General features: G+C 44.7%; 1 protein-coding gene across 11 annotated transcripts in view; it reads left to right on the top strand.

Moving 5' to 3' along the window:
• DNAH10 (dynein axonemal heavy chain 10) overlaps window positions 1-27,459 on the top strand; it is a 154,776-nt gene that overhangs the window by 7,286 nt on the left and 120,031 nt on the right. For 7 of the 11 annotated variants that reach the window (XR_002338322.1, XM_021072222.1, XM_021072219.1 and 4 more), the window contains 8 exons: window positions 1,725-1,833; window positions 5,158-5,273; window positions 8,680-8,896; window positions 15,368-15,525; window positions 16,587-16,817; window positions 19,530-19,720; window positions 21,935-22,133; window positions 25,904-26,098. Coding sequence is in view for 10 of the 11 variants with exons in the window: in XM_021072222.1 (XP_020927881.1) it covers window positions 1,725-1,833; window positions 5,158-5,273; window positions 8,680-8,896; window positions 15,368-15,525; window positions 16,587-16,817; window positions 19,530-19,720; window positions 21,935-22,133; window positions 25,904-26,098 (1,416 nt within the window). In the remaining variant the exon portion in view is untranslated. Of the gene's footprint in view, window positions 1-1,724; window positions 1,834-5,157; window positions 5,274-8,679; window positions 8,897-15,367; window positions 15,526-16,586; window positions 16,818-19,529; window positions 19,721-21,934; window positions 22,134-25,903; window positions 26,099-27,459 lie in introns of those variants that run through there. The other 4 variants (XM_021072226.1, XM_021072225.1, XM_021072227.1 and 1 more) reach the window with 2 other exon arrangements.

Genomic DNA, 27,459 nt, shown 5'->3' with positions numbered 1-27,459 from the left:
AAAGGCTGGCAGCTGTAGCTCTGATTCAGCCCCTAGCCCGGGAACTTCCATATGCTGTGAGTACGAATCTAAAAAGCAAAAACAAACAAACAAACAAACAAAATTTCCACCTGAGCACCCATCAAAATTCTAGCACAACTCTCCAAATGTAAGTCAAGGCTTCATTTGTAAAATATATATGTACAGCTTTTTGATAACTTGCTGATTGAACAAAATATGAGTGAGTCTGGATCACTGACACAGTTCATATAAAGGAACTTATCGTTGGAATAGAGATGATAGAATCCTGTGTTGGGAGTCCCTGAGGTCACCCTCTGATTGAGTGATTTGCCCCAGTATTCACAGGACCCAGAAAAGCTTTCATTCTTTTTTTTCCTCTTTTTCGGCCGCCCCACAGCATATGGAGTTCCCGGGCCAGGGGTGGAATCCAAGCTGCATTCACGACCTACACCGGATCCTTAACCTGCTGTTCCGGGCCAGAGATCAAACCTGTGTCCCAGGGCTCAAGAGATGCCACCGATCCCGTTGTGCCACAGCAGGGACTCCCAGAAAAGCTTTTAGATTCATGGTTATAGTTTACTTCAGTTTAGAATCAATAGGGAAAGAGACATGGAGGGCAGAGTCCAGGAGGAAACGGACACAGGCTCTCCTCTCCTCCCAGTGGGGTTGCATAATGGTGCCAGTAGCTCTCAGCACCATGTGCGACAACACATAGGAAGTTGGGCTGATCTGGGAGGCTCACCCAAGCCTTGGTGTCCAGGGTTTTTACTGGGGGTCACTTATGTACGTGTGCAGGGTCCACAGTTAGTCTACAGCTCCCCCACTCTGCCAGAGGTCAGATGCAATGTGACCCAGAGTCCCAGGCTAACAAAACCAGACCTTTACCACAAAGCACATTGTTGGTATAAACTATCCAGCATGGGAGTTCCTGTCGTGGTACAGAAGAAATGAATCTGACTAGGAACCATGAGGTTGCCAGTTTGATCTCTGGCCTCGCTCAGTGGGTTAAGGATTTGGCGTTGCCATGAGCTGTGGTGTAGGTTGCAGACTCGGCATGGATCTGATGTTGCAGTAGCTGTGGTGTGGGCCAGCAGCTGCAGCTCCAATTTGACCCCTAGCCTGGGAACCTTCATGTGCCACGGGTGTGGCCCTAAAAAGAAAAAAAAAAAAACTATCTAGTATGACCCAAGACCCCAGGTATACAGAGGCACTCACATCAGCCAGGATGTCCCCAGGGCTTCAAGGTTATCACCCAGGAGCTGGTTCAGGGCTGGTCTTGAGAACCTCTGGAACGTGCAGGGTTTGGCCAGCCCAGGCCTGCTGAGTTAACTCTTTACTGTGCAGATCCCAGGGGTGGAGTGTAAAGCGAGGATGTATGCATTTGGCCTGAGCTGTGCTAAATGAAATTATACTCAGGGGCTCCATGAACGTGCCTCCTCACAAACCAAATGAAACAACAACAGATTCAAGTTTGTTGCAATTAACGGCCCAGCAAAGCTCTATCTGCCTGTTTCCCAGGTTAGTTTATTCAAGTGTGGCTGCCGTGACCAGTTAGTGAAAGAGTTAGGCTTAGCATTCAGAGTCTGGGTGTATCTTAGCTCCTGTGTGTGGTCTGCTGGGAAGCGAGTTCAGCCGCAGCATAGAGAAGAGAGCTGACCTGAATCTTAGGTTGTTTGCGTGCTCGCATATATCTCCGTGTGACTCTTCTGTTCTCCATGTTTCAGAAAACTGTTAAGCAAATCGTGGAGAAGACCTACCTCCATGTGCTTTGCACTCCTGTTCCTGAGGAGTTTCTGGACCAGAATGTGGTGTTTTTTCTCAGAAATACAAAAGGTATATTTCCAGTGTGAGTGTGTGTGAGTGTGTATATGTCCGAGACTCTTAACCTTTTACATGTTCTTTTGGGGGGGGGTGCTTTTTAGGTCCATACCCAAGGCATATGGAGGTTCCCAGGCTAGGTGTCAAATTGGAGCTGTGGCCACCAGCCTACGCCACACAGGATCTGAGCCACATCTGCAACCTATACCACAGCTCATAGCAACGGATCCTTAACCCACTGAGTGAGGCCAGGGATTGAACCTGCAACCTTTTGGACACTAGTCGGATTTATTTGCACTTCACCACAGCGGGAACTCCCTAAAAAAGGTGTCTTTAAACAGAAACACACATAAGGCAAAGTTATGTACAGGCAGACTATATATTGCACTGCTCAGATATTGCATTTTTTTGCAGAGTGAAGGTCTGTGGCATTTTCGAATGGAGCAAGTCTACCTGGGCCATTTTTCCAACAACATTTGCTTATTTGTATGTTTCTGTGTCATATTTTGGCAATTCTTGCAATATTTCAGATTTTTTTTTATTGTTACTCAATTTGTGATGGTAACCTGGGGTCAGTGGTCTTTGAAGTTACCATTGAAAGTCACTGAAGGCTCAGGTCATGGTTAACATTTTGTTTAAGCAATAAAGTCTTTTTAAATTAGGGTATGTACATTTTTTTTAGACGTAATGGTATCACACAGTTCACAGACTACATTATAGGGTAAACATACTTTCATTTGTCCTGGGAAACCAAAAACTTCATGTGACTTGCCTTATTGTGCTATTTGCTTTATTTTTTTAATTACTCAATACATTTATTACACTTATAGTTGTACAACAGTCATCACAACCACATTTTCTAGCATTTTCATCCCAAACCCTCAGTGTATTCCCCCCATCCTCCAACCTGTCTCATTTGGAAACCATACATTTTTCAAAGTCTGTGAGTCAGTATCTGTTCTGCAAAGAAGTTCATTGTGTCCTTTTTAAATTATTTTTATTTTTATTTTATTTTTTTCCTTTTCTAGGGCCAATCCCACGACATATGGAGGTTCCCAGGCTAGGGGTCTAATCAGAGCTGTAGCTGCCAGCCTATGCCAGAGCCACAGCAATGCAGGATCTGAGCCATGTCTGCAACCTACACCACAGCTCACGGCAACGCTGGATCCTTAACCCACTGAGTGAGGCCAGGGGTTGAACCTGCAACCTCATGGTTCCTAGTTGGGTTCATTAGCCACTGCACCACGATGGAAACTCCCATGTGTCTTTTTGAGTCATGGTTTTCTCTGGAAAGATGCCCAGGAATGGGATTGCTGGATCAAATGGTAGTTCTATTTTTAGTTTTCTGAGGAATCTCCGTACTGTTTTCCACAGTGGTTGCACCAATTTACATTCCCACCAACAGTGTAATAGGGTTCCTTTTTCTCCATCCCCTCTCCAGCACTTATTGTGTGGAGACTATTTGATGATGACCATTCTGGCTGGTGTAAGGTGGTACCTCATAGCGGTTTTGATTTGCATTTCTCTAATAATGAATGATGTTGAACATCTTTTCATGTGTTCTTTGGCCATCTGTTTGTCTTCTTTGGAGAATTGTCTGTTTAGATCTTCTGCCCATTTTTTGATGGGGTCATTCATTTTTTTGGTATTAAGCTGCAGAAGGTGTTTGTAAATTTTGGAGATTAATCCCTTGTCAGTCAATTCACTTGCAAAGATTTTCTTCCATTCTGTGGGTTGTCTTTTTGTTTTCTTTAGGGTTTCTTTTGCTGTGCAGAAACTTTTAAGTTTAATTAAGTCCCATTTGTTTATTTTTGTTTTTATTGTCATTAAGAGGTGGATCTGAGAAGATGTTGCTGTCGTTTATGTTGGAGAGTGTTTGGCCTATGTTTTCCTCTAAGAGTTTTATAGTGTCTGGTCTTATATCTAGGTCTTTAATCTATTTTGAGTTTATCTTTGTGTGTGGTGTTAGGGAGTGTTCTAATTTCATTCTTTTCCATGTGGCTGTCCAGTTTTCCCAGCATCACTTATTGAACAGGCTGTCTTTTCTCCATTGTATATCTTGCCTCCTTTGTCATAGATTAGTTGACTGTAGGTGCATGGGTTTAATTCTGGGCTTTCGATCCTGTTCACTGATCTATATGTCTGTCTTTGTGTCAGTACCATACAGTTTTGATGATTGTTGCTTTGTAGTATAGTCTGAAGTCAGGGAGCCTGATTCCTCCAGCTCCATTTTCAAAAGATCTTTATTTTTACAAAAAAATTTTATTGTAGTTGATTTACAGTGTTCTGTCAATTTCTGCTGTACAGTAAAGTGACCCAGTTATACATATATGTATATGTGTATATATATATATATATATATATATATATATATACACATATATGTATATATATACCTTCTTTTTCTCACATTAGCCTCCATCTTGTTCCCTGTGCTATACAGCAGGATCTCATTGCTTATCCATTCCAAATGCAATAGTTTGCATCTACTAACCCCAAACTCCCAGTCCCTCCCACTCCCTTCCCCTCCCCCTTGGCAACCACAAGTCTGTTCTCCATGTCCATGAGTTTGTTTCTTTTCTGTAGATAGGTTCATTTGTACTCTATATTAGATTCCCGATATAAGTGATATATGTGGTATTTGTCTTTCTTTTTCTGACTTACTTCACTTAGTATGAGAGTCCTAGTGCCATCTATGTGGCTGCAAATGGCATTATTTTGTTCTTTTTATGGCTAAGTAGTATTCCGTTGTGTATATGTACCACATCTTCTTAATCCATTCATCTGTTGCTGGACATTTAGGCTGTTTCCATATGTTGGCTATGTGACCAAGGAACCTTTAAAGTGTCTACCGCCTTGGTTGGTGCTGATTGATTTTTGGTTGGGGTGAGGGGTGGGGAGGGAGTGAATGCATGTTAAATAAAAGTTATGTGAGGAGTAGACTGTTCCCAAACATGTCTTTAAAAACCCCAAGGTGCTTTGGCGATGAATCAAGAAGTTGCTGGGAGTGGGGAGACAGACCAAGCAAGGAACCCAACAAATATTTCTAGAAAACCCAAATTGTTTCTATCCTTGTCCAACTCTAGACACTCCAACCAGATCATCTCCTCTGTGTAGCCCTGGGGTGTTGTTCCTGTGAACTCCTGAGCCATAGAGGGACCATCAGCATTTGCTTTAGTTTCTCACCAGCAGAGGGATTCACTTGAATAGAAATGAGCGAGTATTCCGATCTGTGCCTGGAACATTCCTTGGGAGAGAGGAGCTGGTTCCCGTACACTTAGAAATATTAACTGTGTCCACTTACCCCTCATCTCATGCCCCAAATCTGTTCCTATTTAGAGACCATCGCTGAGGCTACCGACATGAAGGAAGCTATGGAAATTATGCCTGAAACACTGGAGTATGGAATTATAAATTCGAATGTGCTTGGCTTCCTGAAGGATATTATATGTCAGGTAAAGATGGGCAGAAAAATGAATCTTAATACTTTTTTAAGAGTTAGGCCATCTTGGAATTCCCGCTGTGGTGCAGCAGGATTGGCGGCATCTTAGAATTGCTGGGATGAGGGTGTGATCCCCAGCCTGGCACAGTGAGTTAAGGATCTGGCATTGCTGCAGCTTCAGCATAGGTGGCAACTGAAGCTCAGATTTGATTCCTGGCCCGGAAACTCCATATGCCACAGTGCAACCAAAAAAAGAAAAAAAAAAAAAAAGCCATTTGATTTACTGATTCCACGAAGAGGTAGCAGGCCAGCTCTTAGGTTCTAGGTGCTGTCATGGGCCCAAGAAGAGCAGTGAGCAGGACAGATGACATCGCTGTGTTCCAGGAGCTTATACTGGGGGAAAGACACAAAACACCAACACACAAGAAAGTATCAGGTAGTGACAGGTGGCAGGAAGAAAATAAACCTTAGTAATATGATAGAAATGGACTGTGTGTGTATATGTGTGTGGAGGGGGAGTAGTGCTAAGGGACAGTCTTGCTGGGAAGGTGCCATCTGAGCTTTCTGATAGACAAGCCCTTAATCAGGCTAGTCCACTCATGACGCATTATTAGGGATATGTAATAGGGTGGTACTGAGGTGGTCAGGAAAGACCTCTCAGAGAAGATGGCATTAAATTGAGAGAGGAATGAGGTGAAGGCATCAGATACATGAGGACTTGGAGGAAGAGCATCCTGGGCAGAGAAAACAGCATGTGCAAAGGTACTGAGGTAGGAACAGACTTATCTTGGTCCAGAAACAGAAGGATGATCAATGCAGCTGGAGAGCAGTGAGAGAAGGGTGGAAAGGAAGGTAGGTTTGTAACAGGGGAATAAAATAATCTGGTTTGAATTTTTCTTCTGGCTCTTGTGTGAAAAACATATTATAGGGGCAAGAGCTTAAGGAACAGGTAGACCTAAGAGCAGGTCATAGAAGTGTCCAAGTGGAGGGTGATGGTTGTTTAGGCTCCAGAGTTGAGTCAGGGGAGGGAAGCAGATAGTATGAAGAATATGTTGGGGATGGAGCCAGCAGAACTTGCTGATTACTTTGATATGGAGGTTTAGGAAAAGAGAGCCTCAGGAATGACTCCTAGGATTTGAGTTTGAGCAACCAAGGGGATGGTGGAGTCATTATTGAGCTGGGGGGATGGAGGGGTCTGGAGCAAAAAACCCTAACTCTTTAGCACTTGTTAAGTTTGAGACACCTCTTAGACCTCCAAGCTGAGGTGCGAAGGAGGGTGTATAAGCCTGGACCTCAGGGGAGAATTCAAGGGGATCCTCCAGGAAATATTTATTGAGCACCTACTGTGTTTGTAGCAGTGATCAACACAGTCAAGGTCTCCACCTCACAGACCTTACATCCTAGCCAGGAAGATTTACATTAAACAAGATCAATGAGAAAATACACAACATGTTAGATAGGGAAAAGAGTTAAGGCGAAAGATGAAGCTGGGAAGGGGGTTAGGAAATGTTGGCAGGTGGTAAAGGTAGGGCTTTTGAAGTTTTGGATAGAGTGGCCAGGAAGAACTCAATATTGTTTTTCGCTAGGACTATTGCAGTTGGCTAATAGACCTCCCAGCTTCTGCTCTTGCCCCTACAAAACATACTCCACATGCCAACCAGAGAGATCCTTTAAAACATGGGAACCACTGGCATGGGGATGGTGTCAAATAAAGAGACTGGATGAAACAATTAAGGGAGAGAATATAGAAGAAGGAGATGGAGGTAGGAGGAAAACTAGGAGTCAGGATGATTGGGAACTGATTTATTGGGTTTTTTGTTTGTTTGTTTGTTTTGTTTTCCTACACCATAGTTCACGGTAACGCCAGATCCCCAACCCACTGAGCAAGGCCAGTGATCGAACCTGCATCCTCATGGATACTAGTTGGACTCGTTTCCGCTGAGCCATGATGGGATTTATTGTTTTGAAAATTAGGCAAATAAAAGGAAGGATCCAAGCATTTACTCTTGCCTTCTCTATATGAAATACACTGGATAATCAAATAGTGGATAAGATAAGGGTCTCTTTATAAAAGGGTTTCAGCTTTTAAAAAAAGAAAGTTATGGGGAGTTCCCGTTGTGGCGCAGTGGTTAACGAATCTGACTAGGAACCTTGAAGTTGCAGGTTTGATCCCTGGCCTCGCTCAGCAGGTTAAAGATCCAGCATTGCCATGAGCTGTGGTGTAGGTCACAGACGCAGCTTGGATCTGGCATTGCTGTGGCTGTGGCGTAGGCCAGCAGCTACAGCTCTAATTAGACCCCTAGCCTGGGAACCTCCATATGCCACAGGAGCGGCCCTAGAAAAGACAAAAAATAAATAAATAAATAAAATAAAAAAAGAAGTTTTGTTTGTTTGTTTGTTTGTTTGTTTTCGCCACACCCATGGCATGTGGAAGTTCCTGGACCAGGAATCGAACCCGTGTCACAGCTGTAACCAGAGCCACCATAGTGACAATGCCGGATCTGTAACCCATGGAGCCACCAGGGAACTCCCTAAAAAAAAGAAATTTTAAAGTGAGACTATTTCACTTGTGCAGCTCCCACTGGGTTCAGGGATCTAGGCATTGAACATCAATGGATGCTAATATCAAAAAAGAAGACATTATTTGTCTTCTGATAGAAAAAACACCAGTAGTCTTGCCAAAGGGATTCTGATCCAGCCTCTGGATGCAGCTGCCAATTTGCAGGAAGTGTATGAGAAGCTAGTTGAACTCTACCATGAGTGTACAGTCAGCAAAATCCCGGCTGGAAATTCAGAACATTTTGGGTTGTTCAATAAATTGGAAGTACGTGTAGATGAAAAAAGTCATAATAGGTATAACGAATTTTAAGAAAAATAAACTAAAAACCAGAGCCCAACCCAATCAGCCAACCTACCAACCAAACCAACCAACCAACCAAGCAACCAGCCCATGGGCATTGGTATGTCATGATCTATGTGAGGGTAAGTTGCGTAATTGTAGTCAAGTGACTTCATAAATTCATGCTTCTTTTCTCAGCTAAATTTCCCAGAGACCGTGTGCTCAGTATCTTCTTTATTTTAACCCTCACTCCAACCTGGAGCTGAGCTGATGGGTTAACACACAGCCCTTCCTTCCCTGGGCCATAGTTTCTAACTCAGCTGCCTTGTGGCCGGCAGCAGCTAAAGAAATACGGTATTACTTCTGGGTAATCACTTCAGGCTTGGTTCCAATTCTTTACCCTTCGGTCTTTGAAGTCAAACATAGTTTCTCTTCCTTCGGATCTGTGCTCTGGGCTGGAATAGTTTACTTTGCTGTATTTTTACTTCCTATTATAATGAATTCAAAGCCAGAGGCAACCAAGTGCATGAATTATTGAACGTGACCTGGTGTGATTAGTTTCTTAAACTTGGCATTTCAGGTTTTCTTACCAGCCTTGTCCTTCAGTCAGCACAAGGAAGCTAGCCTTGGATTCACATCTGGAGAGGTCTTGGACACTACTGAGTATGACACAGACCTACCTACCGTGCCGGGGGAAGCAGTAGAATATCACAGCATTCAGTTAATACGGGATGAGTTTTTAATGAACATCCAGAAATTTGCAAATAGTATTCAAAGAACAATGCAACAACTCGAAGGTGAGGCTTGACTCTTCTCCTCCTTAATTGGGCATGATGAGTTTACTTTGAGAAGGATTTAAGAGTTCAGGAGATCTTTTTTGTTTGTTTTTTGATAAGTTATTTTATTTTATTTTTTCTTTTTTGGCTACCCTGAAGCATCTGGAGTTCCTGGGCCAGGAACCAGATCCGAGCTGTGACCTAGGCAAATCCTTAACCCACTGTGCCGGGTGGGGATTGAACCTCCAGAGACTCCATTGATCCTACCATGCCACAGTGGGAACTCCAGGAGATCTTTTGTTTTAATTTATGATCGTTCTTGTTTACCTGCTCATGATATGAAAGACACTGAGCTGGTCATTGTAAGAAACACAAGGAGGAATCCTTCTCCTCAAGGATCTTATAATCCAGTGCCTAAGAACTATGGCAGAATAAGGGGTTTAAGAAAGCTGTTAGAGTCTTCAGGACTTGGAAGAGGGAGACCATGTTGGAGAAGTGAATGGGGGTGGAGGGGAGGAATCAAAGAGGAATTCCTGAATGAGGCAGCATTTGGCCTCATCTGAAAGGATGAGCAAAGTGTTAGGTGGAGTTGGAGAGCAAGGGCGTTTGCAGCAGAGAGAATAATAGCCTGAACAAAAAGAAAGGAACTTGGAAAGAGTGGGGTTTCCGTGAACAAGAAGGGATCAAGGGCTGGGTCCTGGCTTAGTTTCTTTGTGTCCACAGCCCAGGGCCCCACTCATAATGGGCCTACAACAACTGCTGTAGGATGGAGCTGATAGACACCTCCTTAGATGGGGTGGGCGGTGTGGCTGGACCCCAGAGCCTGGCTGGGCAGGAGGCTGTTGCCCTGAGTGGAGTCCAGCAATGTGGAGAGGCTGTCTCAGGGAGGAGATTGAGCCCCGTTTGCTGCTTCTACTTTTGAGAGTCCTGCCTTGTGAAAAACCAGCAGAGGAATTCCCGTCGTGGTGCAGTGGTTAACGAATTTGACTAGGAACCATGAGGTTGCGGGTTCGATCCCTGGCCTTGCTCAGTGGGTTAACGATCCGGCGTTGCCGCGAGCTGTGGTGTAGGTCGCAGATGCAGCTCCGATCCTGCGTTGCTGTGGCTCTGGCGTAGGCCAGTGGCGACAGCTCCGATTGGACCCCTAGCCTGGGAATCTCCATATGCTGCGGGAGCGGCCCAAGAAATAGCAAAAAGACAAAAAAAAAAAGAAAAAAAAACAAACAGCAGAGCCTTAATCAGCCAGGGCTCTTTGGGGCTGCAGGATAGTGCTGCTATTCTTGGGGAAAAAAAACTTCTCTTCCCTTTAAAGTAAAACTGAACACGTCCCCACTTCGTGAGAATTTTCTTTGTTGGAAATGAAACACGTATAGAGATGCAGACTCTATAACATGCTCTGGAAATGTTTTTTTCATTCTTCTCTTTTAGAGTGCTCTTCCCAGAGTTCCCATTGTGGCTCAGTGAGTTGAGAACCCAACTATTTTTTTCTTGTTGTTGATTTCCAGTCGTATAGTGTTGTGGTCAGAAAAGATGCTTGATATGATTTCAATTTTCTTTTTTCTTTTTTTTTTTTTGGTCTTTTTTGGCTTTTTAGGGCCACACCTGCAGCATATGGACGTTCCCAGGCTAGGGACTGAAACAGAGCTGTAGCTGCCAGCCTACACCACAGCCACAGCAATGCCAGATCTAAGCCGAATCTGTGAACTGTTTACCACAGCTCGTGGCAATGCCAGATCCTTAATCCACTGAGCAAGGCCAGGGATCAAACCTGCGTCCTCATGGATACTAGTCAGATTCATTTCCACTGAGCCACAAGAGAAACTCCTTTTTTAAATTTTTTTTTTTTATTTTTGGCCACTTCATGGCATATGGAGTTCTCAGGCTAGGGATCAGATCCAAGCCACAATTTCAAGCTGCAGTAACACTGGATCCTTTAACCCAGTGTGCCAGGCTGGGAATCAAACCTGCATCCTGGCACTGCAGAGATGCCACCAATCCCATTGTGTCACAGTGAGAACTCTAAACTTCTTAAAGCACCAGACAGTAAGTATTATAGTCTTTGAAGGCCAGGAAGCAAAACTGAAGCTAGAATATAGGTCCTTATATAATCATTTAAAATGTAACCAGTGAAAACTGTAAATGCTACTGTTAGCCCAGGGGCCACACAAAAACAGGCAACAGGTTGGATTTGAACCATGGGCCATAATTTGAAGAAATTTGTGTTTATTTATGGGACAGTTAAGAATAACTTTTTGGCCACAAGCTGCGACGTAGGTCACTTCCATATGCTGCAGGTGAGGCCCTAAAAAGAAAAATAGAATAGCATTTTGTAGCTTATTGGCTGTTGATTCAAAAAGCTCTTTTACCCTTTTTCTGTAATATGTGTAAGGTCATAAATGTCAGGCAATCTGTTGTGGAGTGACTTTTTTTTTTTTTTTTTTTTTTTTTTGTCTTTTTGCCTTTTCTTGGGCCCCTCCCGTGGCATATGGAGGTTCCCAGGCTAGGGGTCCAATTGGAGCTATAGACGCTGGCCTATGCCAGAGCCACAGCAGCGAAGGATCTGAGCCACATCTGCGACCCACACCACAGCTCACGGCAATGCCAGATCCTCAACCCACTGAGCAAGGCCAGGGATTGAACCCACAACCTCATAGTTCCCAGTCGGATTCACCAACCACTGAGCCACGATGGGAACTCCTGGAGTAACTTTTTAATATAAGTATGTTATATTTGTATGCTTATAGCAAGTGTGCTTCCATTAAACATATTAATAAACATATACATAATTATGTAACAAATACCTAATAAATATAATACATATGCATTATATTTTCTTAAAGTAATATATACAGAAAGTTTGAAAAAATTAAATAGTACTAATAGATACAAATGAGTTGGCGCTGTCTTTAATTTTTTTTTGGCTTTTTTGCTATTTCTTGGGCCGCTGTCGCGGCATATGGAGGTTCCCAGGCTAGGGGTCCAATCGGAGCTGTAGCCCCCGGCCTACAATCGGAGCTGTAGCCCCCGGCCTACGCCAGAGCCACAGCAACGCGGCCGCGTCTGCAGCCGACACCACAGCTCACGGCAACGCCGGATCGTTAACCCACTGAGCAAGGGCAGGGACCGAACCCGCAACCTCATAGTTCCCAGTCGGATTCGTTAACCACTGTGCCACAATGGGAACTCCCCGCTGTCTTTAATTCTTTATGTGTTTCTATTGATGGTCAATGCTGATACTGCTGTGCTGAGCTGCTGTCTCTCCTTAATTGTAGCTGTTAGTATTATTTCCTGCTATGATGATGAGGATTTGTCTCCCTGCTCCCCCTGCTAGCTTCCTTTAGAATTGCATTATTCTTTTCATTATGTAGTGAACCTTGTTTTTACATCATTATAGCTATGGGAGTGTTGTTTACTACAGAGCAGAGTAGTGTTCTTGGATAAGGTTTCCTTCTTTTTTTTTTTTTTTTTTTTGCCTTTTCTAGGGCCACGCCCGTGGCATATGGAGGTTCCCAGGCTAGGGGTCTAATCGGAGCTGCAGCTGCCAGCCTACGCCAGAGCCACAGCAACGCCAGATCCAAACCCTGTCTGCGGCCTACACCACAGCCACAGCAACGCCGGATCGTTAACCTGCTGAGCAGGGCCAGGGATCGAACCCGAAACCTCATGGTTCCTAGTCAGATTCGTTAACCACTGCACCACAATGGGAACTCCAAGTTTTCCTTCTTATGCAGCTTTTCTCCTCCTCTTCTGGTATTTCCAATTGCCATTCCTTACTTAAAATGTCTTCTTGGCGTTCCCTTTGTGGCTCAGTGGTTACCCGGCTAGGATCCATGAGGATACGGGTTTGATCCCTGGCCTCACTCAGAGGGTTAAGGATCCAGTGTTCGGGTTGATACTGGAATCTGGGTTTTTGTTCATGGCAGTCGAAGAATGAACTCTGGGAACACACAGGCAGCAAGCAAGCAAAGTCTTTATGAAAGAAAAGCAAATAGCTCCCAGGGCTGCTGGGAGGTGGGAGAAGGGCCCCCTTCTCTATTGTCCTATAGAGATTTTTTTTCTCTTAAAAGTGGGGAGGGGCACCAACGTGGGGTCCAGAAAGATGTGGTTTTCTCCCACTGGCCGTGCTAAACTACCCATATCAGTCTTTGTCCAAAAGGGGTTCTAGGGTAAGAAATGTCCCATGAACGTTTTATGGTTTCTTTGTCCTTTTCTTTCCTTAGATTAAGTCACCATTCCTCTCATTCCTTTTGTATCAGTTGAGGAATGGGCTAGAGATTTGCATTTCCTATGGTAGACAAAGCCTGTGGGGAATGTGCATTTCCTATGATAAAACAAGGCCTGTGGAGGTGTTACTGCCTAGAGCCCTTAAGCCACAAATGTTTTTTTTTTTTTTTTTTTTTTTTTTTTTTTTTTTTTTTTTGGTCCTCTTCGCTATTTCTTGGGCCGCTCCCGCGGCACATGGAGGCCCCCAGGCTAGGGGTCGAACCGGAGCTGCAGCCTCCGGCCCACGCCAGAGCCTCAGCAACGCAGGATCCGAGCCGCGTCTGCAACCTACACCACAGCTCACGGCAACGCCGGATCGCCAACCCACTGAGCAAGGGCAGGGACCGAACCCGCAACCTCATGGTTCCTAGTCGGATTCGTTAACCACTGCACCACGACGGGAACTCCCACAAATGTTAATCAATATCTGTATCAAAAGAATGTATCCGAGCCCATGTTCCTACACTGAATACCTGAGTTAATATTCTGCCTCCCCTTGAGCTGTGGTGTAAGTCACAGATGTGGCTTGAATCCTGTGTTGCTGTGGCTGTAGTGTAGGCTGGTGGCTGCAGCTCTGATTCAACTCCTAGCCTGGGAACCTCCATATACCCTGGGTGTGCCCCTAAAAAGCAAAAAAAGAAAAAAAGTCATCTTGTGCAACCTTCTTTGTTTTTGTTTTTGCAAAAGCCTCTCCTCTTTCTTATTAGACATCCTTCTAGCTTGCTGTTGTAAAGTGGGCTAGATGCTCTGTCAGCATGACACATAGCTGTCACCCCAGATTCAATGTTTCCTGGATCCTAGGTTGAGAATCTTAGTTGGATTTTGCTCCCTCATTGTGTGAGAGAACATCCTTAAGTAACTTCTTTGGAAAAGGTGTGTGGGAAGTAATTTTATGAGAACTTACATGTCTGAAAATGCCTTTATTCTGTCTTCACAGTTAGTGAATAGTTTGTCTAGGTATAGAAGTCTATATTTAAAATAATTTTAGTATAGAAATTTGAATAGTTTTTTTCATCATTTTCTAGCATCCAGTGTTTCTCATGAGAAAGTGGATACTTTTTAGGTTTGCCTGCCTTTTTCCTTTCTTCCTTGCTTCTTTCTTTTTTCTTTCTCTCTTCCTATCTTTTTGCCCCCTTCCCTTTCTGTAAACTTTTAGGATTGTCTCTGTATCCCTAGAGGGTTTTTTTGTTTGTTCGTTTTGCTTGTTTTTTTTTGCTGCATCCCTGGCATGCAAAAGTTCCCAGGCCAGGGATCAAATCTGAGCCACACCAGTGAACATGCTTAATGCACTGAGCCACCAGCGAACTCCTATCCTTAGTGTTTTAAAATGCTATGATAATGGACCTTTGTGTGGTTCTTTTTCCATTCATTTTGCTACCTACTCTATGAGATTCAGGTTTTTTTTCTTTTTTCTTTTTTCTTTTTAAGGCTGCACCCCCGGCACATGGAGGGTTCCCAGGTTAGGGGTCTAATCGGAGCTGCAGCTGCCAGCCTAAACCACAGCCACAGCAACCCAGGATCCGAGCTGCATCTATGACCTACACCACAGCTCATGGCAATGCTGGATCCTTAACCCACTGAGTGAGGCCAGGGATCGAACTTGCAACCTCATGGTTCCTAGTCAGATTCGTTTCCCTTACACCACAACAGGAACTCCAAGATTCTGTTTGTTGAGCACTCTATATTTTCAGTCTGAAGACCTAGGTTTTCAGTCTGAAAAATTCTGTTGATAATTTTTTCCACTATTTTTTTAATGGCCACACCCTTGGAATGGGGAAGATCCCTGGGCCAGGGATTGAATCTGAGCAGCAGCTGTGACCTTTACTACAGCTGTGGCCACACTGGATCCTTTAACCTGCTGCACCGGGCCAGGGATCAAACCCACGCCACTGCAGTGGCTCGAGCCGCAGCAGTGACAACACCAGATCCTTAACCACTAGGCCACCAGAGAAATCCTTCAGTTTTTAAATTGAAGTCACTAAGTTGTAAACTCAGGAGTGTCTTAAATAACTAAATCATTTTGATTGAGTTTAACACTGGAACATTGATCTAATTATCTAAATGCTTTAGTTACAGTCTGATGGAAGAGAATGAGATACAGACATACTAGGACAAAGATATACTAGACCATATACTGATATCTGGAGAGAAGATCCAGCTGATGAAACACTAGAGTCCATAATGATTTTTCTTAAGCCAGTGGCTGACTTCCTGTTTTTATCCCACTAGGTGAGATCAAGTTAGAAATGCCAAGCATCAGCATAGAGGGAGATGTGTCCGACCTGGCAGCTGACCCAGAAACTGTTGAAATTTTGGAGCAATGTGTGATAAACTGGTTGAATCAGATATCTGCAGCCCTTGAGGGCCAGATGAAAAAAACACCTCAGGTAACCCAGGCAGTGCTTTTGAAGACCCCTGGTCCATCCAGTTCATGCTTGCCTTCTCAAGAAAAAGCTGAGAGTCTGGGGATCTGTGTGATCTAGCTTTTTTCTGTTTCATGATCTCCTTAAAAATATCAAAGTAAACCTACCCAAGATATCATGCCTAGGCTTTCTGAGGTTTGTGTTCTACTTCATTACTCCCTGGATTGATAAAGATAATACTGTGTATCAGTTAGGATGTTTGGACTGGAAAATAAAAAACAAACCAATCAGAAAACCCAACTCAATGGGAGGGGGAGGGAGTGGGAGGGATCGGGAGCTTGGGATTATCAGACACAATTTAGGATAGATTTACAAGGAGATCCTGCTGAATAGCATTGAGAACTATGTCTAGATACTCATGTTGCAACAGAATAAAGGGTGGGGGAAAAATGTAATTGTAATGTATATATGTAAGGATAACCTGACCCCCTTGCTGTACAGTGGGAAAAAAAAAAAAAGTATATTAGATGGGCTAATAGGAGCTGCATTTCAGTAAGATGTTGGGCAGAGAGAAACACCTCATAGGGCTGCTGTGGAAATAAGGTAAATAAAACATTTTAAAATGAAAAAAAAAAAAAAAGAAAACCCAACTCAGCTGGCTGAAATAAGAAAGAGGATTTGTTGGCTCAGGTAACCAAAAATTCCAGAGGTAGATCTGGTTTCAGGTATGGTTTAATCAGGACTCTGGCACTTAGCCGTGTTTCTCTGCATGTCTCTTGGTTCCCATCTCCTCTATGAGGGGGTCTTCCGTCACAGGCTGTTTTCCTTCAGGGTGTGGGGCCCAAAACTCATAGTGGTTTTGGGCCCCACACCCTGGTATCACCTTGTTAGAGAGACATGAAATGTCTTTGTCTAGCAGTCCCAACTAGAGTCCTGAGTTTCATCCTGAACCATCCTAGGTCAGGTGCCCACACCCTGAAGTACTTGTATGGTTTGGGCCCTAACTGGAGAATTTGGAGGAATGACCACAAGTGTCCACTCTCCGCTAATGATGATGTTGTTTGTGTGCTCCTGTCACCTCTCAGGGTAATGGTCCCCTGGCTGAAATTGAATTCTGGCGAGAAAGAAATGCCACCCTAAGTGCGCTCCACGAACAAACAAAGCTTCCAGTAGTCAGAAAAGTCTTGGATGTGATCAGGGAATCAGATTCTATGCTTGTGGCCAACCTTCAGCCTGTCTTAACAGAATTATTCAAGTTCCACATGGAGGCTTCAGATAATGTGCGGTTTCTTTCTACGGTGGAACGTCATTTCAAGGTATGCTGGGTGCATTGCAGCTGGGTGCAGAAAGTCATGCTGGTTGAAAGAAAGTCAACGCTGTAAACTAGATGTCCCATGGATTTAACTTCCTTTTGTTTATTCAGCATGTAAAAAATTGTAGTAAACTATATATCACATAGTATTTATTACTTTAACCACTTGAAAGAGTACAGTTTGGTAGCATGAAGTACATACACAGTGCAGGGTACCCATCATCACTGTCTATATGCAAAATTTTTTCACCATGCCTGACAAACTCTCTGTCCCTTGAACAACAACTCCGGTTTCCCCCACCCTCTGGTAACCTCTATTCTATTTTCTGTCTCAATGAATTTGTTTCTTTCATATGAGTGAAACCATACAGTATTTGTCATTTTTTTTTTAGGGCCGACTTATGGCGTGTGGAAGTTCCCAGGCTAGGGTCCAATTGGAGCTGCAGCTGCTGGTCTACTCCACAGTGACATGGGATCTGAGCCACATCTGCAACCTTCACCACAGCTTGTGGCAATGCCAGATCCATAACCCACTGAGCAAGGCCAGGGATTGAACCTGCCTTATGGATACCATGTCACATTTGTAACCTGCTCAGCCACAACGGGAACTGCAATATTTGTCCTTCTGTGTCTTATTTATTTCACGCAACATCATGTTTTCAAGATTCATGCATGTGGTAGCATATGTCAGAATCTCATTCCTTTTTAAGGCTCAGTAATATTCCATTGTATGTTTCATTTATCCATTCATCTGTTGATGGACATTTGGGTTGTCTCCACCTTTTGGCTGTTGTGAAGAAGGCACCTGTGATCATGGGTGCATTGATATCTGTTGGATCTCTGCTTTCAGTTCATTTGGGTAAGAACCCAGGAGTAGAATTTCTGGGTTCATATGATAAGTCTATGTTTAACTGTCTGAGATACCACCTAACTCTTTTTCCAAAGTGAAGCACCATGGAAGCATCGGCCCAGGTCCCGAGCACTCCATGTCTGCATAGGCGACTTTTCTGAGCCAGTCTCCTTTTCTGGAAAACTGGCATCATGAGAGAACCTACCTCAAATGGTTGCTGGAAGGTTCAAATGAACTTAGTCGTGCAGAGCACTTAGCACATCAACAGCTGCATAGGGAAAGCAATTGTACAAGTGGTACCTGTCCAGACTGTACGAGTGTAACTGTACCTGCACAACAATTGTACAATGGTACACACAGAACTTATGTATATGTTCTTGTATAAGTGATACAATAATCGATCCAGTCTGAGGGCTTGAGGGCCAAGTGGAATCTGCCACTGAGTTGATGTTAGTGACAACACCGTTTCCTCCTCTGGGATTTGTTGATCGTCTCTGCAAAATGAGTGGCTTGCAAAGATCAGTGAGAGCCAAGCTTCCTTCACTCACGTATCATTTTTGGATTTTTTGCCATCCCTTTGTGTGTTTGAAACATGTTTACGTTGACTTTAAATGTATTTATGTCTATTTGTGTGTATGTGTGTGTAATTTAGCCTCATCTTAAATTATAAAACCTGCGTAGTCATAGCTTTGATATACAGTTATGTATTTTTCTAATAGGCGTTAAGATAAGTATATATATATTTTGGCCATGGCATGTAGTGGCTTGATGTGGAATCTCTGTAGACCATGGATTGAACTGGGGCCACAGTGGTGAAAGTGCTGAAACCTAACCACTAGACCATTAGGGAACTCCCAAAATACGTATATTTTTTAGACGTTCTGAGTGCTGTCGCAAACACCTCATTTCTTGCCACACCCATTTTCTCAAACTCTGGAAATCCTGGCACTGGTAAGTGCACCTCTAGAATGCCAGCTTCAATTCATTCAGTGGCATTCTTGTCGCAAAATATAGTATAATTATATATAAATAATATGTATACACACACTCATACTTCACATACACATCTGCAAATTGCTGTACTTTATTTTTATTTTTATTTTTTTGTCTTTTGTCTTTTTTTTTTTTTTAGGGCTGCACCCGTGGCATATGGAGAGTCCCAGGCTAGGGTCAAATTGGAGCTATTGCTGCTGGCCTACGCCAGAGCCACAGCAATGCCAGATCTGAGTGGCTTCTGGGACCTACACCACAGCTCACGGCAATGCCGGATCCTTAACCCCCTGAGCAAGGCCAGGGATTGAACCCAAAATCTCATGGTTCCTAGTCGGATTCATTTCCACTGCGCCATGACGAGAACTCCTATTTACTTTATTTTTTATTTTTTACTTATTTTTTCTTTTTATGGCCACACCTGCAGCATATGGAAGTTCCCAGGCTAAGGGTCAAATTGGAATTGCAGCTGCCAGCCTACGCCAGAGCCACAGCAATGCAGGATCTGAGCTCCATCTTCGACCTACACCACAGCTCATGGCAACGGCAGATCCTTAACCCACTGAGCGAGGCCAGGGGTTCAACCCACATCCTCATGGGCACTGTGGGCACTACATTGGGTTCTTAACTAGCTGAGTCACAATGGGAACTCCTGCTTTATTTACTTTAATTGTAAATCTTACCTGTCTTTCCATGTCAGCACATACAGACCTATTTCACACTTTTTGGTTTGTTACACATTTTCTCTCACCCTAAGGACCTTTTTTTTTTTGATTAAGAAGAGGGACACTTCCTGCACACTTCTCGCTTTATCACACTGTTTGCCCCAAGGCTAAGGTTGCTTGCCTTTCTCTTTTGCCCACGTCTCTCGGTTAGAACATTACGCACGGGTCTAACTTCCACGTCGTCTTGGAAACCATCCCGTCCATGATGAGCGCCCTGAGGATGGTGTGGATCATCTCCCGACACTACAACAAAGACGAGAGGATGATCCCACTCATGGAGCGCATCGCCTGGGAGATCGCGGAGAGAGTCTGCAGAGTGGTGAATCTGCGGACTCTGTTCAAGTAAAGAAGAACGCCCCTACGTTTGTCCTAAGACCTTAAAGAGCCTTGGGGAAAGTAGTTCACACACCATGCAAGTCGCCCATTTAAAGTGGACAATTTAATGCTTTTAGTATATTTGCCATCATTGATTTTATTTATTTGTTTTTATTTTTTTGACAGCAGAGGCATGCCTTTGAGGTTATATCTTTTCACTACCTTTTTTTTTCTCAGTCTTTTTGTCTTTTTAGGGCCGCACCTGCACGGCACATGGAGGCACCCAGGCTAGGGGTCCAGTCAAACAAAGCTGTAGCCACCGGCCTATGCCACAGCCACAGCCACAGCAGCATGGGATCCAAGCCATGCTGGCGACCCATACCACAGCCCACGGCAGCACTGGATCCATAACCCACTAAGCGAGGCCAGGGGTCGAACCTGCGTCCTCATGGATGCTGGCGGGGTTCGTTAACTGCTGCGCCACAATGGGAACTCCATATTTATTTATTTTTAATTAAAATTTTTTTTTTCTTTTTTTGGCTGCCTCACAGCATATGGAGTTCCCAGGTCAGGGATCAGATTCCAGCTGCAGTTTCAACCTATGCCACAGCTGCAGCAACGTAGGATCCTTAATCCACTGTGCCGGGCCAGGGATCGATGCTGGGTCCCAGTGCTCCAGAGATGCCACCAATCCCATGTGCCACAGTGGAAACTCCACCATCATTGATTTTAGACTATTTTCTTCATCCCAGAAAGAAAGCCTGTATCCTTTAATGGTCACTTCCTCCCTTCCGAACCCTACCCCCAGCCCTGGGGAACCTCTGATCTACTCTCTGACTCTGTGGGTTTGCCTAGTCTATGCTCTCATACAAATAGAATCACACAGCACGTGGTCTTTTATGACTGGCTCCTCTTCTTACTCAACATCATCTTTCAAGGTTCTCACATGTTGTAGCTTGTTTCAATGCTTTATTCCTTTTTATGGCCAAATAATACTCCACAGAGTGGATTAATCAAGACTGTCTTCCTTATTTATTCTTGGAGAGACTGAGGCCAGTGGTATGAGGGAACCTCACTCCCAGAGCCCAGACCCCATAGGTGGCAAATCCTCTGAGGATCAAATGTTGAAGATCTTTTTTTTTTTCTTGTCTTTTTTTTTTTTTAGGGCTGCAACTGTGACATATAGGTTCCCAGGCTAGGGGGTCAAATTGGAGCTATAGATGCTTGCCTAAGCCACAGCCACAGCAACTTGGGATCCGAGCCTTGTTTGTGACCTGTGCTACAGCTCATGGCAATGCGGGATCCTTAACCCACTGAGCAAGGCCAGGGATCAAACCCACATCCTCATGGATACTAGTTGGGTTTATTACTGCTGAGCCACGATGGGAACTCCTTTTTTTTGTTGTTTTTGGCCCTGCCCATGGCATTCAGAAGTTCCCAGGTCAAGGATAGAACACATACCTCAGCAGTAAGCAGAGCCACAGCAGTGACAATGCCAGATCCTTAACCCGCTGAACCACCAGGGAACTCCTACTTTCTTAAAAAAGAATGTCTATAAGTGAAATAGGTCCGCAAATCTCAGTATTTTCACTTTGCTCCTATGTTGCAGTCCCCACTGTTGACTTCTGGCCTGGGACTCAGTACTACCTGCTCCCTTTCGAGCTCAGACAGAAGGCTGCCCAGGTGGCCCAAGCTTTGCATGTTGTGGTGGGTAGGAGCAGCTGCAGCGAAGGTCAACCTGTGCCACGCAGTCTGGAATTCCTGCCTGCACCCTTGCCGATTTTGGCAGAGCAGCAGCTGGCCCCAGAAACTTTCTGTGATGAAGCTTTCTGTGACATCAGAGAGGCTCTGCTCCTTGGTTAGAATTGTCCCTTTAGAAGTTTCTGTTGTGGCCTAGTAGAAATGAACCTGACTAGTATCCATGAGGATGTGGGTTCCATCCCTGGCCTCGCTCAGTGGGTTAAGGATCTGGCCTTGCTGCGAGCTGTGGTGTAGGTCGAAGACACGGCTCAGATCTGGCATTGCCGAGGCTGTGGTGTAAGCCAGCAGCGGCAGCTCCAATTCAACCCCTAGCCTGGGAACGTACCTGTGCTGCAGGTGCCGCCCTAAAAAGAAAAACAAACAAAAAAAGCAAAAAAGAACTGTCCCCTTAGAAACCTGCCCCCCACCTCTCTTGGGTGGTGACTCAGACCCACTGCAGCTCTGCCCTCCTGCTCATCACAGCATCTCTTTGCTTCCCAGAGAAAATCGAGCGAGCGCACAACACAAGACCTTGGAGGCCAGGAACACCCTCAACATGTGGAAAAAGGCCTATTTTGACATTAGGGCCAAGATCGAGGCCTCGGGGAGAGAAGCTCGATGGGAGTTTGACCGAAAACGACTGTTTGAGAGAACAGATTACATGGCCACCATCTGCCAGGACCTCTACGAAGTCTTGCAGGTGGGGAGTCTGGGGTGTGCTTTCATCAGTGCATGTGCAGGTGGTCAGAGCTGGGATTTGCATGGTGGAAGGCAGTTTGGCTTTTTGATGGTGGGTCTCCAGGCTCCATGTCAGGTGAGAATCAGAGAGGGTCTGGCTGGAGAAACACCTGCAAGAGCAAACAGAGTACCAGAGCACACCAGCCCTTGGTCGCTTTCCCTTGAATTGTGTGACATCCCTCCCTCTCCACCTGCTTTTGTTTTTAATTAAAAAAAATTGAAGTGTAGTTGATGTACATCATATAGATTACAGGTATACAGTGTGGTGATTCACAATTTTTAAAGATTATACTCCGTTTATAATTATTACAAACTATTGGCTGTATCCCCCATGTTGTGCAATGTATCCTTGTAGCTTATTTTATACCTAATAGTTTGAACCTCTAATCCCCACCCCCTGGGTTGCCCCCCACCACTGGTAACCAGTAGTTTATTCTCTGTATCTGTGAGTCTGCTTCTTTTTTGTTATATTCACTAGTATGTTGCAGTTTTTAGTTTCCACGTATAAGTGATATCATACAGTATTTGTCTTTCTCTGTCTGACTTATTTCACTTAGCATAATACCCTTAAGTCTATCCATGTGGTTGCAAATGGCAACATATCATTCTTTTTTATGGCTTGGTAATATTCCATTGTGTATATATACACCACATCTTCTTTATCCACTTATCTGTGGATGGACACTTGGGTTGCTTCCATGTCTTGACTATTTTAAATTGTGCTGTTCTGAACATTGGGGTGCATGTATCATTTTGAATTACAATTTCCTCCAGATAGATGCCCAGGAGTGGGATTGCTAGATCATATGGTAGTTCTGTTTTTAGTTTTGTTTTTTTTTTTTTTTTGTCTTTTTGCCATTTCTTGGGCCACTCCTGCAGCATATGGAGGTTCCCAGGCTAGGGGTCTAATCGGGGAGCTATAGCCACTGGCCTACGCCAGAGCCACAGCAAGTGGGATCCGAGCCGTGTCTGCAACCTACACCACAGCTCACAGCAACGCTGGATCCTTAACCCACTAAGCAAGGCCAGGGATTGAACCCACAACCTCATGGTTCCTAGTTGGATTCATTAACCACTGTGCCACGACGGGAACTCCCTGTTTTTAGTTTTTTGAGGAACCTCCATACTGGAGGTTTTCTTTTGACTCTGGCCACTCTTTCTTGGTGTCTTTTGCAAAGTCATCCTCCTCTACCTTTCCATTAAATGTCAGAATTCCTCACAGGTGATCTGAGACCTTCTTCTTTCTCCTGAAGCTGCATTGTCCCTGACATTGCTGTGACTACCCTTCTGTCTGGTAGTGCTTCCCTTTGATCTGAACCGCCCTCCCCCCCCCCGCCCCTGCAACGCCCCCCGCCTTGTGAATGAATGTACAAAGAGCTTAGGGGCTGATCGGATGAACTAGCCAGGCCTTGTCTCATGAAGGTCCAGCCTTTCATTCATTCTATTTATCAAGAACTCACAACGTGCCAGGCACTTGTGCTTCCTGCTAGAGAAATGATGGTGAGCAAAGGCCAGGGCCGGCTGTATGGCCACAGTGCCCAGTAGAGATGTGGACTCCTTGTTCAGTAAGCAAGAAAAAAAAGGCTGTGAAAAGTATAGCAATATAAAGCCTTTCCACTTCTTCAGCTATTTCTTGCCTTGGCTTGGCTTTATCATAACAGCAGCAAAGTAAAAAAACAGTAAAGGAAAATTATACATTTAAATTATTAGCATGGATTTTAGCATTCATCTTTTCTTATGCAGTGTTGGCTTAAAATGCAAATAGAAGGGCATTAACTGGTGTGTGGAATCACTGAAATGACACAGTTTGTATTTTGGAGCTATTTTTATTTTTTATTTTTTGGCCGTGCCCATGGCACTTGGAAGTTCCCAGGCCAGGGATCCAACCTATGCCGCAGAAGTGACTCGAGCCATAGCAGTGACAACACCATATCCTTCACTGCTGGGCCACCAGGGAATTCTTAGTATTTTGGAACTCTCAAGTGCAGATGTATTTCATTGTTACTGATCAGTGGAAACGCTGCACACAACTGTGGTTTCATTTCACCTCTGGATGGGCGCCCCTTCTGCCAGAGGTCTCTGCCTCAGCTCCCTGGTGGAGAAGGAAGGCTGAGAGGTTAAGGAGTTGTGTGTTTTCCTACCTCCACTGTTCCTTCTGCGTTGTCATTTTCAGTGTGAGCAGTTGGCTGATACAGGGAAGGATGAGAGTGAGAAACAATATGGCAGGCAGAGTTCATTGGCCAGGTGTGTTTCTTAGAATGTTTCTTTGCTTTCTTTCTGCGTTGGAAGCAAGCTCTGTTTTTGTTTGTTTGTTTGTTTGTTTTCCCTATTTTGGCTGCCCCATGGCAATTGGAGTTCCCGGGCCATATCCGGAATCAAATCTGAGCTGCAGTTTCCACCCCCACTGCAGCTGTGGCAATGCCAGATCTTTAACCCACTGTGCTGGGCTGGAGATTGAACCTTCGTCCTGCCACTGCAGAGATGCTGCTGATCCCATTGTGCCACAGCAGGAACTCCTAATAAGCTCTGTTTTGAAGGGAGACTGGCCTCTCTGAGCTGTTGGTGTCCTCGTTTGCTTATCGTAGATGCAACTCACTTACCTGTACTGACTCTGAGTCTCCTAGACCTCCTGAGCACCATGGGTTCACGGTACTCTCTGCTCGCAGGGCCTCACACTGTGTGTCCGCAGATGTATTGTGAACAGCACACACCCAGCTCTCACCTCCTCTGCTCACACGTGTGCATGACTGTCCCACCAGACTTCCTTCACCAAACACAAATTCATAAATAAAATGATCAAGAATCTCAAGATGGTAAGAGCAGAGCCTTGGGAGGTCCTGTTGTGGCTCAGCAGGTTAAGAATCAGAGTAGTATCCATGAAGATGTGGGTTTGAACCCTGGCCTCACTGAGTGGGTTAAGGATCTGGTGTTGCTACATGCTTCGTCTTCGGTCGCAGATATGGCTTGGATCTGTTGTTGCTGTGGCTGCAGCCCTGATTTAAGCCTGGGAACGTCCATATGACACAGGTGTGGTCCTAAAAAGAGAAAAAAAAAAAAAAAGGCAGAACCTTAGGCCCAGCCTGGTGCTCTGGAACCTGGACTCCTGAGTCCCACATCTATGAAGCTGGCCCCTTCGATATAGAGTCTATGGCTCATGGAGCTTACAGTCTAATAGAAGAGAATGATAGTGGACACGACAGTCACACAGATCCATTGCTACAGCTGAGGTGAGCGCGACGGAAGGAACAGTAGAGGGGCCTCTGGAAGTGAGCACTGGGGCCTGACCTGTTCTAAAGCATTGGACATGATGAAGGGATATTTAATAATGAGCAGTAGCTACCTAGGCATTTTAAACTCTTAAGTGCAAAGGCCTTGAGACAGGAAGGAACCTGGGATTCAAAGAGGCTGGGGGTGGCTGCAGGGCGGCAGGGGGAGAGCCGTGTGGGAGGAGGTGGAAGGAATAGGTGGGAGCCTGAGTGTGCAAACATGGTAAGCTATGTCAGGGCACCTGGAATTTGTCGTTTGTACAGTGGGCCTGAACCTGCAAATGCGGTAAGCCGTGTCCAGGCATTGGGATCTTGTCCTTTGTGTGGTGGGCATGGTACCAAAGGGCTTGGACTGGGAGGAGGTTACCTGTGTGACATGACTCTTGCCCTCAGGCAAAGCCAGATGTCTCATTCGGACATCGCGAGAGAACCAAGGGGCCACCTCCTCGTGTTTCTTATTGCACAGGTTATAGAGGAATTCTACAACATCTTTGGTCCGGAGCTGAAAGCAGTGACAGGGGATCCCAAGCGCATCGATGATGTCCTGGGCAGGGTGGACAGCCTGGTCACCCCCATGGAGAACCTGACCTTTGACCCTTTCAGCATCAAGTGCTCCCAGTACTGGAAATATGTCATGGACGACTTCAAGATTGAAGTCCTGGCAAGTAACACATCCTTCGATTTGTTGTTGGGCAAAGACACCATGTTTCCCTCATGTTAAATCTGTTGGGTTATTTAGTTATGATTAAGAGGGTTTTTTTTTTTTTTTTGAGCCATAAAAAGGGATACCTGCCTTTTTAATAAAAATACAGAGGAGCAGTTCCCTTGTGGCTCAGCAGGATAAGGATCTGGCATTGTCACTGCTGTGGCTCTGGTGATAGCTGTGGCTCGGGTTTGGCCCCCGACCTGGGAACTTCTGCCTGCCATGACCGCAACGGAAAACAAGTACACAAATAAAAGTACAGAAGAGCATTAGTTAAAAGTGAATGTTCCTCAGCCTCCCTTGTCTCCTACTCTGCAAGTGGAATAAGTTTAAATCCAGCTAGACACAGGAGCATGTCTACAAAGGTGGTTTGGTGATTGGAGGGGATGCAGGACGGCCAGAGAGAATGGGATTTAATTTAGTAAGCAGTGGGGAGCCATGGAAGGTTGTGTACCAAGGGAGTGATATAGTCAGAATTATATCTGAAGAGCATTTTTCAGGCCCCAGCATAGGCTGATTTTGGCTAGGGAGTGACAGGAGGTAGGGAGATGATATTTGAGGTTGTAGCTGAGATATGAGGAAGGCAGTGCTGGTTGACAAGAATATGATTTCACTGCACACTGTGTGCGTAGGATGGCCCATCATGCTCACTTTTTCAGCCTGCATGGGAAGCACTATCAGTAACACCCCCATTTTAAGTAAGTGTTGTGATAACCCCAGAGCATCTTTTATATGGCAACCTCAGCTCTACTTGGGTTATATAAACAGCTCCATTTAAATTGTGTCCAATTTATCCTCAGCTTCTATTTTAAGTGTTTTTTTTTTTTCTTCTTCCCTCTTTTGGTGGCCCCGCAGCATATGGAGCTCCCTGGCCAGGGAGCAGATGGTGTGAGCCGTAGTTGCCACCTATGCCACAGCTGCAACAATGTCAGATCCTTAACCCACTGTGCTGGCCCAGGGATTGAACCTGTGTCCCAGCACTCCAGAGATGTTGCTGATCTGATTGGGCCACAGCAGGAACTTCAGAATGTTATTTTTTTTTTCTTTTCCTCCTTTCTTTAAATTAAAGTGTGGTTGATTTACAATGTTGTGCCAGTTTCTGCTGTATAGCGAAGTGACCCATTCATGCATGTACATACACACACACACACACACACACGTGTGTGTGTGTGTGTGTGTGTATACACGCGTTCTTTTTCTCGTGTTATCTTCCATCCTGTTCTATTCCAAGATGTTATTTATTTTTAAATTGAATGTCGAAGTTACATAGTCAAGTAATGCTAAAAGGCTCATGATAAGAAAAAGCATCTCCATGTTTG

Source organism: Sus scrofa, chromosome 14 (genome assembly GCF_000003025.6).
Source record: "Sus scrofa isolate TJ Tabasco breed Duroc chromosome 14, Sscrofa11.1, whole genome shotgun sequence".
NCBI lineage: Eukaryota > Metazoa > Chordata > Mammalia > Artiodactyla > Suidae > Sus > Sus scrofa.
The sequence above is the reverse complement of the archived record's forward strand: the minus strand, read 5'-3'. Positions and strand labels throughout refer to the sequence as shown.